Below are 12413 nucleotides of genomic sequence, written 5' to 3'. Positions count from 1 at the left end.
GCCTGTCTTGATGCTCTCTCCACTCCTATTGTTTTGTTTCTTAAAGACTTGATTAGTTGTAAGTATTCGCATTCTAACCATTATTCATGTAAATTGAGTCTGTGTCTTTATAAGCTCTGTTTGTGAACAGAATTCCCACTCACCTGAAGAAGGGGCTTAGAGCTTCGAAAGCTTGTGTGGCTTTTGCTACCAAATAAACCTGTTGGACTTTAACCTGGTGTTGTTAAACTTCTTACTGTCTATAATCCCCTGCAGTCCTCAATCTTCCGGTATATCAGAGTTCATTTAATTCTGACCTCTTGAGCATTCCTTTTTTTATCACCTCACCATTGATGGCCGTGCCTTTGATGCCTAAAGCTCTGGGTTTCCTGCATGAACCTCTCCAACGCTCTCTACTTTGTTTAAGACGCTACTTTAAAACCCACCACTTTAACCATCTGCCCTACTTTTGCCTTATGTAGCTGTGTCCAATTATGCATTATAATGCTCCTGTGAAGCACCTTGGGGTGTTTTATTACGCTAAACGTTCTTTATGTTCATAATTGAGTTGGATTAAGGGCGTTGTGTAGGTCAGGAAAGTAGAGGGTAATTTGGAAGTACATTGGAACACTTTTACCATGCTTTGTGATGCTGATGTAACTGCCTTGGATATATTCCTATTATCCCAGAGTTCAACTTCCACAAAAACAGGAGCTCAGCATACTCAGCTTGCTGAGTTCTGTCTCTGATTAGGCATTCTCTGTTCCTATCAAGCAGCACTCTCTAATTTGGGGGTTTATATTTACACAGTTAACTGTTTTTCATATAATTTGCTGTTGAACTAGAAGTAAATGTTGCACTATTCTTAAAAGCACTCCCACAATAGTGAATTTCAGTGTGGATGTACAGTGTAATGTTGTGACTGCTTTCCATTTGCAAGTTACGAAGCCACAGAATCTTTTCCTGTTTCGGTTGCTGTATCTCATGATTTTCCACCTCTTTGCAGGTTGTAGAAACCCTAACACTACAGGTTCCTGTCGGCCAGAAGAAGGATGCAGTGCTTGTGATCACGACAACTTTACTCACCACCATTTTGTGCTGCAGCCTGCTTCTTAGAGCTGTGTGGATACATGGCGAGTTTGAACACTAACTTAAGGGTGATGGAAGGCTGTCAAAAGGTGCAGTTTCCAGTCTTGGCTATTCCTGGAATAGTTTGGAATAACACACTGATGTGGAATCCTCTTCATTTATTCAACAACTGCCAATTAATGCATACACTGATAGTCCAAGCAAGTGTGCAGCCAGTGAAGTTAGTATCAGCGTGGTGTTTTCTGGTCTCTTGAGTGCTTGCAGATAATGCAATGTTCATATGCATTCTCCAATGCTCAGAATTTATGGCAGGGACGGGGAGGTGGTAGAACTGCTCTGTTTGCTAAGAGTAGATGCATCCAAAAATGGAAGCCATTCAACCCAATATTCCTATGTCAGAGCTTTGATAGAGCTATCCAGTTAATCCCATTCTGCTGCTCTTTCCTCACATGCATGTAATTTTGTTCCCTTTAAGTATTTATAGGAAAGGAAAAACCAGTTCTGCCATTTCATTGAGATCATAGCTGATCTGCACCCTAATGCTACATATCCACCTTGGCCCCAAATCCCTAAATACCTTTGATTTACAAAAATCTATTAATCTCAGTTTTAAAATTAACAATTAATCTAGCATCAATTCCGTTTAAAGAGAGTTCTAAACTTATGAACGAACATACAAATTAGGAGTAGGAGTCGGCCACTTGGCCCCTCAAACCTGCTCCGTCATTCAATAAGATCATCTCAACTCCCCCCCCCCCCAAAATAACTTTTTACTTTTGGTTATCAAGAATCTATCTAGCTTTGCCTTAAAATATTCAAAGATTCTACTTTCGCTGCCTTTTGAGGAAGAGAGTTCCAAAGACTCATGACCGTCCTGGAGAAAGCATTCTCCATATCTCTGCCTTAAATGGGTGACCCCTCATTTCTAAACAGTAGTCCCTAGTCCTAGATTCTCCCACCAGAGAAAATTTGGTTTGAAACATCCATTCTGTCAAGATTCCTCAAGATCTTTTATGTTTTGATCAAGTCACCTCTTACTCTTCCAAATTCCAGAGGATAGAAACCTAGCCTGTCCAACCTTTCCTCATAAGACATCCTGCCCATTCTAGGTATTAGTCTAGGAAACCTTTTCTGGACTACTTCTGGATGATGGGTCTGCAAGTATGGTTGTTAAATTTGCTGATGACACAAAGATGGATAGAAAAGAAGATATGAAGAGGGTATAAAGAGGCTACAGAGGTATATAGATGGGCTGAATGAGCAACGATCTGGCAAATTAAGCATTATGTGCGAAAATGCAGGAAGAAAAAAAGCATGTTTCCGAAATGGGGAGAGATTGCAGAGCTCAGAGGGAGCTGGGTGTCCTATTGCATGAATCACAAAAGGTTACCAATACTGTTACAATTATATAAGGGACCAATATTGTACACAGTACTCCAGATATGGTCTCACCAATGCCCTGTATAACTGAAGCATAACCTCTACCTTTGTATTCAATTCCTCTCGCAAAAAATGATAACATTCTCTTTGCTTTTCTAATTACTTGCTGTACCTGCAAACTAACCTTTTGTGATTCATGTAATAGGACACCCAGCTCCCTCGGAGCTCTGCAATCTCTCCCCATTTTGGAAACATGCTTTTTTTTCCCCTGCATTTTCACACATAATGCTCAATTTGCCAGATCGTTGCTTATTCAGCCTATCTATATACCTTTGTAGCCTCTTTATGCCCTCTTCATATCTTTTTTACCCATCTTTGTGTCATCAGCAAATTTAACAACCATACTTTCAGACCCATCATCCAAATCATTTATACAAGTTGTAAAAAGCTGAGGCCACCATCTCAAATATCCATCTGGCACACCACTCGTTACACCTTGCCAACTAGTAAATTACCTATATATGTCCCCCTTCCTGCTAGCCAGCCAATCCTCTCTCCATGCCAATATGTCACTCCATAACATAAGCTTTTATTTTCTCGATAATCTTTGATGTGACACCTTATCAAATGCCTATCTAAATCTAAATACAGTACATCCATAGGTTCCTCTTCATCTACAGCACATGTTGTTTTTTCAAATTCTGTCCCTATCTCTTTTTGAATAAAGCAGCTATGTTCACTATTTTCCAATCTAATGGAATCTTCCCTCATTCTAAGGATCTTTGGAGAATTAAAACCAATGCATCAACTATCTCACTCGCCACTTCTTTTAAGATCCCTAGGATGACGTCCATCAGGACCTAGGGACTTATCAGCTCACAACTTCAACAATTTGCTCAGCACCATTTCCTGATGATTGTAATTTTCTTGAATTCCTCCCACCCTTCCATTCCTGATTTGCAGCTATTTCTGGGGTGTTACTTATATCCTCTAAGGTGAAGACTGGTGCAAAATACCCATTCAATTCATCTGCCATTTACCTTTAATATTAATTCCTCAGATCACTTTCTATAGGACCAATGCTCACTTTGTCAACTCTTTTTTCAAATATCTATTGAAAATCTTACTATCTGTATCTATATCTCTCGCTACCTTTCTCTTATGCTCTCTTTTTTTCTTCCTTATTAATATTTCAGTAATTCTTGTGACCTGCTACCTGTCTTTGCACAATTTTTCTTGAAGTTTGATACTATTTTCTTAGTAAACCACGAATGGTGGATACTTCCCTTTGAATTTTTATTTCTCATTGGAGTGTGTATCCTGAAATATCCCTTTAAATGTCTACCACTGCAATTCTATTGACCTATCATAGAAGAATCATCTAAACCTTACAGGGCAGAAACTGACTATTGGGCCCATTTGAGTCTGCATTGACTCTCTGACGGAGCATCCCACCCAGACCCTATTCCCCACGTATTTACCCCGCTAATCCCCCCTTAACCTACACATCTTTGGGCACTAAGATGCAATTTTAGCATGGCCAATCAACCTAACCTGCACATCTTTAGACTGTGGAAGGAAACCAGAGCACCCAGAGGAAACCCATGCAGGCATGAGAAGAATTCCGCACTGTCACCCAAGGCTGGAATTGAACCTGTGTCCCTGGCGCTGTGAGGCAGCAGTGCTAACCACTGTACTGCACCCAAGCACTTAACCTAATTTTCCAGATCACTTTAGCTAGCTCTGCTTTCGTGCCCTCATAATTGCTCTTATTTAAGTTTACAATACTAATCTTGGACTCCTTATTCTCTCCCTCAAACTGAATGTAAAATTCAATCATATTATGATCAGTGCTACCTGGAAGTTCCTTGAGTGTGGTCTTTAATCTTATCTCATTGTACAATACTAAGTATAGTATAGCCTGCTGTCTGGTTGGCTCCAGAACATGCTGTTTTAAGAAATTATCCTTAAAATATTCTATGAACTCCTCATCTAGGCTACCTTTTGCCTATCTGATTTTTCTAATCTATATGTAGGTTATAATTCCCCATGATTATTACCGTTTCTTTGTGACATGGTCCTATTATTTCTTCCTTTATACTCCGTCCTACCATGTTGGTACGGTTAGGCGTCCTGTACACCACTCCCTTAAGTAAATCCTTGCCTTTATCGTTTCTCATATCTATCCAATCTGCTTCTGCATCCTGATTCTCTGAACTTGGTTCATCCCTCTCTACTGTGCTAATGCTAACATTAATTAGCAGAGCCATCCCTACATCTTTTCCTAACTTCCTCCTTCCTAAATCTCATGTGCTTCTCAATATTCAGGTCCAAATTTATGTCACCTGCACCCATGTTCTGTAATGGTTGTCAGATCATATTTATTTATGTTTGCACTAGCAGTTTATCTGTTTTGTTTAGAATACTACATGCATTTTTGTAACCTCGAGCCATATACACTGATTTACTCTTAGATTTGTACTTTTTAATTCCTTCTTGTCACGGTCTGTTTATCATTTCCCATATTGGCATCTTTCTCTCTTACCTTGTCTCTACTCTTTACTTTTCCACATCTTCCCAGATTTGATCCCTTACCCCACTATTTAGTTTAAAACCGTCTCTACTTCCCTAGTTTTGTAGCTTGCTAGAACACTGGTCCCAATGCAATTCAAGTGTAGACCATCCCAACAGTACAGCCCCCACTTTCCTCAGTACTGGTGCCAGCTCTCCATGAACCGGAAGCCAAACCCTGGCACCAGGAGGCAAGACAGCCTTCGAGACTCTAGTTCTTTGCTACAAAGAACACCGTCAATCCCCTTCACTAGACAATCTCCTACTCCCATATATTCCTTTTTTGCTCACCGCACATGAATGGCTTCCTATACCATTGTGCCATGGTCAGTCACCTCATCTGCCCTGCAGCTCCCACTCTCATCCAAACAAGGTGAAAGAACCTCAAATCTGTTGGACAGTTACAAAGTCTGAGGCTCCTACTCTCCTGCCCTCTGGATCCCCTTGCCTGTCTCACACTCAGTCACACCCTACTGTCTCTGATCACTGACTAAATCAGAAGATCCTGTCCTAGAAGGTGTGACTGTCACCTGGTACAAACCGTCCAGGTAATTTTTTCTCTTCCTGATACATTGCAGTGTTTGTAGCTTGGCCTCGAGCTCACTAGTTCTGAGCCGAAGCTCCTTGAGCCATGAACACTTACTGCAGACGTATTTGCCCGGGATCACACTGCCATCCAGGAGCTCCTACATGCTGCAGCCATGACAAATCACCTGCCCTGCTATCCTTAATGTGTTTTAATTAACTAATTTTATTCAATTAATTATTTTCCTTTTTTTCTATTTTGTTAACCTTACAACCAGTTTGTATACCATTTTGAACCTCAGGAATAGAATAGACCTTAAACCACGCACCAAATACTCACCAATTAGCTGGCTGCTTCTCCTGTTGTAGAGTAAGAACCAATTCCTAAGGGTGAAAAAGTTAGAAACACCAAAGGAGCACCTCCTCCTCCACTTCACCCTACTTCCTCACTCACCCAACTCCCAACACTGTTCAAAATGTTGCAATTCTGCCACATTTACAGTGGAAGATGAAAAGAAGCCTGTAGAAATTCCAAGCTGTAATCTGAGAAGGAATAAATGAGATCACTGCTAAGTTCATAGAAACTTGTCTGCACAACCAGAATTCAGAAAGCGATGTTAGATAATGGACTGAACTGGAGCCAGATGATGTACATCTCCTTTGAACTTCCAGGATGTTGCACGGACTCTTCTGTTCCATGTGCTACTCTACATCAATTCTTTGCTTCGTGAAGGTCAGGATGGCATTAAATAGCTGTAACCAGTAGCACAGTGCAATTGGGGGGTCTGGGCTTTAATGGAGCACAAACTTTAAGGGAGCCACTATTATATTTCTCTTGTAATTGAAAAGGTTTTGTCACATGTAAATCCTTGAAACTTCTGTGGGGCATTTGTTGCCCATCCCTAATTACCCATGAGAAGGTGAGCTGCCTCCTTCAACCACTGCAGTCCATGTGATGTAAGTGCACCCACAGTCCTGTTAGGGAGGGAGTTCCAGGATTTTGATCCAGTGTTGGTGAAGGAATGCTGATTATATTTCAAAATCAGGCTTATCCCACATGGGCCTATTCCCTAGGCATTTCCTATTTATCGATAAAGTTGTATTTTGTGAGGAGTTTCTCTATGCTAACCTAATTGACTAATGATATGTTTAGTGAATAAAATTAACTACATAGGAGGTTTGACCCTCCTCTCTCCTTCTACAGGGTCTCATGCCCCTTTGATAACTGCATGCAGAATGATGTTTGACATGCTCTTCACTTGCTACTTGGAGCTGACATAGCAAGTCACCTGCCCAAAGACTTGTGGATGAATGTCTGACCCTTCCCAATACTATCAGCATCACATCTGGCACTGTGTGGGCTCTCTTCTCATCTCCAATTTCCTCACTGGTATGGATTGGATAATATGTACTGTATGACTAAAAACTGGAGTATACATTTGAATAACTTGTACAGACTGTATTGTTCAACAGCCTTGTTGTTTGTGTCATTCAATATCTGGTAGGGATTGTATCCTGCAACATCTGGGGAAGCTACAAAGTTGGAATCCACAACATTATTGTTCTAGGAAGCTGTCCCAAATACACTCTATGATTTCTTCTTCATGGCTATCTCTGCTAATTTGATTTTCCCAATCTATATGAAGATTAAAGTCACCCATGATTTTAAAGTACTTATTACATTGTCTCTTGATTTATTCTCTGTCCTACAGTATAGCTTCTGTTAGAGGGCCTATAGACTACTCCAACCAGCGTCATCCTCTTGTTATTTCTTACATCCACCCATATGGATTCTACATTCTCCAATTCCAGGTCATTTCTTGCTCTTGTACATATTCATCTTGTACTAACAAAGCTACCCCACCACTCTTTCCTGCCTACCTTTACAAAAAATCACATATCCATGAATATTTAGTTCCAGTTTTGATCTCCTTGTAACCACGTCTCTATAATGACTGTAAGATCATACCCTTTAACCTCAATTTGTGCCGTTATTTCATTTATTTTGTGCCGAATACTATGTGTATTTAAATAAAGAACCATTAATTTAGCCTTTTCACATTTTTTTCCCTTTTTGACCCTATTTTCTGCTGTTTCTTTGTTTGTACACTTTGTCTCTTCCTGTCACACTCTGTGAATCATTACCTGAATAACTGCCTTGTAATTCTGCCTGATCCTGTTGCTTTGTAAGCCCTCATATTCCCTCTCCAGAACCACCCCTCCCCCTCCAATTAGTTTAAATCCCTCTCTACTTCCCTATTTATGCGGTTTGCAAGAACACTGGTCCAGCACAGTGCAGGTTGTGCCATCCCAATGGTACAGCCTCCACTTTCCCCAATACTGATGCCAGTGTCCCATGAACCGAAACCCACTTCTCCCACACTAGTCTTTGAGCTATGTATTCATCTCTCAACATCTCACCATCCACGTCTCTCAATCTGTAATATATAGAGCAAAGCTCAAAGGACTGGATTGAGCTTGGATTGGTGCCAATGACTACGATTATCAAGACACTAACAGGATGGACGTCATTCAGGAAATTTTGAAATTTCATTTGACTTCCTGGAGTTACCATTGTGGTTAGTAGGGCTAAAAGGCTTGATACAATGTGAAGATGCATCTGTGTGATTCTTATCAACCATGTTTGGGGATCTTGAAACAATCAAGAAGGGCATTTTGAGACAGTACATAGGGACTTTGTCCATGAGAGGTGACATGAACCTGGACCACTCATGCAGTTGAACATGCAGAGAGTAACCAATCCATGATTGTCACAGGCTTTGGTATATTGAGGGGTATGAGAAAGGCACACTTTTCTTAGTTGCTGTTATAGCTGGAGTTCAGGCCACAGGTCAGAAGTTGCATCCTTTCCCCTGAGTGTCTGATCATTGCTTCAGAGTGAACAGAGTCTAGGGTATTGTCATTATTATTCAGGGAACCAGTATCCCTTTAGTCTCCTGGTTGAATTAAATACAGAAGGCCTGGGTGAAAGAGACCAGTTGTTTTTCTATGGGGTTAAAGTAAAGAAATTGATGGAAAAGGCGAGGGACAGTGTGCAAGATTCAGCTTTGTGGGCATCGTCCAGACAACTTGATGCATAAACCTTCGATCATGTTTCGACAGGGGGTTGAGTGCATGAGGTCAGTTGTCCTGTAGTTTTGAAAAGTAAAACACAGATTGGATTGGGAGGATTCAGTTTCAAAATCATGGCCACAATTGAACTGGAAAATCAGTCTGAGAGTTTTGTTTTTAATTGATGGGTCCTGCGTGATGTCATTCACCTGTTCTGATGTGGAGATGCCGGCGTTGGACTGGGGTAAACACAGTAAGAAGTTTAACAACACCAGGTTAAAGTCCAACACTTTGTTGGACTTTAACCTGGTGTTGTTAAACTTCTTAGCTGGTGAACAGGTGAATACAGTAAGAAGTTTAATAACACCAGGTTAAAGTCCAACAAAGTGTTGGACTTTAACCTGGTGTTGTTAAACTTCTTACTGTATTCACCTGTACACCAGCTATCAGTATGCTATTTGTATCCTTGTAAAATAGAACTAGTTAGAGAATTTAATAATCTCATACCTTTACCAGTATCATTACTTATTCCATTCAAGTCTGAGCCATTGTAACCGTTCAAGTGAAACAGGTCTCTGTTTTGTTCCACAGATCCTTTATTTATTGTCCAGGTTTCTAAGACATACAGGAAAATGGATAGAATGCAACATCTTATAGGTTTTTTCCTACTAACTTGAGTTTTGTTGTTGCTAACACATTCCTCATCTTCACAAAATTATTCTGGCTATCCCTCTCCTAACTTTTATGAATCATGTCTTCTGTTATCATTGTCTTAAATAGGCAAACTTATCTATTTGTCCCAGTGTGACACCATCCACTTCAATCTTCACTCTACTTTTTCTCATGTATTTCTTCCTCTACCATTGTTTTTGCCCTTTTTTGCTGTTCATACTTGATCGAGATTCTTGATCCACAATATTTTGGAGGGCCTCTTCTGAGTACGTGACTAGCGCTGTGCCATCAGTATACCACGAGTTTATGTTCTTGTCTCCAATCTTTACCCCTGAGAGTACATCTAATTCTCTGAATATTTGTCCTGTGTAGACATTGAATAATTTTGGTGACAGTACACAGCCTTGTCGCATTCCACTCTTCACTTGAAACACGTGTGATTGTCCATGCTCACGAATTCATCCCAATATGGGCTATAGATAAATCTCACATTATTACGATCAAAATAGATAAGTCGGAAATGGGTCCACAAGCCTGCTTTGTTATTCAATTAGATCATGGCTGATCTTCTACCTCAATGTAATTTGATCAGTGAAAGAATGAAGTGAACATGTAGTCATGGGTTAGTGCTGCATTTAAGAGACAACAAGGTATAGCCTTGCTGTTGTCACTTCCACCAATTCAGAACTTACCAAAATGTACTCATTTTAAATATTGGCACTTGGTGAGTTCGCCCCCGCCCCCCCACCTCCAATGAAAATGGCAGGGAGGAGAATTGCTAAGTGGGGCGGTGGGTGGGCAGTTTTTGAGCTGGGCTGGGCCTGAGGCTTGGGGGTTGGCGTGGAGTAACCTGACTGGTGGGAACAGTAGAGGAGAGTTCAAAAGGCTAGTGTACAAGCACACAAAAAGAGACACGGGAACTAACCATTTTGCAAGCAGGGTTGGTGGCAGTGACTTCGCCTCAAAGTTCGTTTCTTTAGGCCACAGAAAAATAATTTGTGCATAAAATGGCTTTGGAGCCAGTCCATAAGGAGCAGAATTAGGCCATTCGGCCCATCGTGCCCGCTCTGCCATTCAATCATGGCTGATAGGATTCTCATCCCTATTCTCCTGCCTTCTCCCCAGAACCCTTGATCTCATTGATCAAGAACCTATCTATCTCTGTCTTAAAGACACTCAATGACGTGGCCTCCACAGCCCTCTGTGGCAATGAGTTACACAGATTCACTCCCTCTAACAAGAAATTCCTCCTCATCTCAGTTTTAAAGGAGCGTCCCTTCACTCTGAGGTTGTGCCCTCGAGGTCTAGTCTCTCCCACTAGTGGAAACATCCTCTCCACGTCCACTCTATCTAGGTTTCTCAGTATTCTGTAAGTTTCAATTAGATCCCTCCTCATCCAGGATTGTCACAGATGAGGCTGTGCTCCACAGCCAGTATTGATGCTTTGCAGCTCGTGATTCCAATTTCTTGTCCCATGACCCCACTGGAACCTCCTGCTACAAACAATAAAATCAGAAGTAAAGTATTTGGCAAGCTGGATACCCATAATTTCTTTAGCGATGAAGGTTTGGACATTCTATTGGAGTTCCTGGATGAAATGAACTAGAAAGACAATGGGTCATAACCTCTGTAGAGTGGCAATCACAGTCAGATTGCGACTCCTGGCTACTTATCCTGAAATGCAGCTGCATCTTTCTTGACTGACTTTCCAATTCAGATGAGAAGGTTGTAATGCCACAGGTTATCGAGTGCAGGGGAGTCGAGATATCCTTATGTGGGACTTCCAGGAGTGGGATCCCTTGAAGCACCATTGGACACATCAAAACTTTGATCAAGGTATTCAAAAGGGAGTTTGATTGATATCTGAAAAGAATATACGAAGTTATGGCGATAAGGCAGGGGAGTGTGACTAGGTAGAATGATCTTTCAAAGAGCCAGTTCAAGCTTGATAGACTGACTGGCCTCCTTCCACATTACAAGTATTCTGTGAAATTATCCTCCTGACGGTGTTTTAATCCTATGATGAATGTATTAGTCATAGACTCATTTAAATATGTAATACTAAATAGTGCTTGTGCTTGAGTGTGGAATTGATTGTTTAAAATGGTAGTGAAGATCCACTAAGGGTTAATGGATATAAAAGTACTACTTGCTTTAGGTTTGGCAATGACAATGCTTTGAGGCCACAAAGGTGTAATTTCATGTAGAATAGCTGGAGTAAATCATTTTATAACAACTAATGTAATCACAGTTGGCATACCTGTGTTGTTGAGTAAAGCTTTTAGAAGAAGACTCAAATGAAATTTGACATGGGCATATGATGCGATTATTTTTGGAAAGCCAGTTATGACATGATTGTATCTCTGATCCTAAATGTAACATGTAAAAACCCACCTGGTTCACATCATGTCCTTATGGAAGGCAATCTGCCAACATTACCTGGTCTGGCCTACCTGTGATTCCAGACCCACAGGAATGTGGTTGACTCTCTCAATAAGATACACTGTTTAGGGGCAATTAGGGATAGGCAACAAATGCTGGCTGTGGTAAAAGCAAATAACTGTGGATGCTGGAATCTGAAACAAAAACAGAAAATGCTGGAAAATCTCAGCAGGTCTGACAACATCTGTGGAGAGAGAATAGAGCCAACGTTTTGAGTCTGGATGACCTTTCGTCAAATTATGGTAACTTGAGACCACAATAAAGGTAATGAAATACATTGTTTAAAAGAAGGATCTTCTTTACATAATGAAATAATAAAGTTTAACAATAACAGCAATTCAGCAGAACAGTAATAACTATGCAAACAGGAGCACTCATAAAACAGGTCCTGCTTGCAGAACACACACTTACAGACTGAAACCACCCCCCCGCTGTACACTCTCTCTCATATTGTTAGTCTGCAACATGAGCCACAATGGCTGGATCCTCTCTATTCTCTCCCCCGCCCCCAATAATGCTTTCAAGCCATTTGTAATGTACCTCATCCAGAAGCTAACATTAGCTGATGATTCTGGAAAATTTCACATATGAGTAGTTATTGAGATGGGACATTTTAAATTGAAAATTATCTGTACTTCATCAAAGATATAAGGGTGAAAATGAAATGGGTAACATATGTCCAA

The 12413-nt window shown here is 40.7% G+C and overlaps 1 protein-coding gene across 3 annotated transcripts in view; it reads left to right on the top strand.

The window, feature by feature from the left end:
* The window catches only part of pigx (phosphatidylinositol glycan anchor biosynthesis, class X), a 44221-nt gene extending 36628 nt beyond the window's left edge, over nucleotides 1-7593 (top strand). For 2 of the 3 annotated variants that reach the window (XM_078209189.1, XM_078209190.1), the window contains 2 exons: nucleotides 986-1157; nucleotides 6749-7593. In XM_078209189.1, the coding sequence (XP_078065315.1) occupies nucleotides 986-1129 (144 nt within the window). In that variant the 3' untranslated portion in view covers nucleotides 1130-1157; nucleotides 6749-7593. Of the gene's footprint in view, nucleotides 1-985; nucleotides 1289-6748 lie in introns of all 3 variants that reach the window. The other variant, XR_013497438.1, reaches the window with a different exon arrangement.
* Nucleotides 7594-12413: the final 4820 nt, after the last annotated feature.

Source organism: Mustelus asterias, chromosome 3, assembly GCF_964213995.1.
Source record: "Mustelus asterias chromosome 3, sMusAst1.hap1.1, whole genome shotgun sequence".
Lineage (NCBI taxonomy): Eukaryota > Metazoa > Chordata > Chondrichthyes > Carcharhiniformes > Triakidae > Mustelus > Mustelus asterias.
The sequence above is the reverse complement of the archived record's forward strand: the minus strand, read 5'-3'. Positions and strand labels throughout refer to the sequence as shown.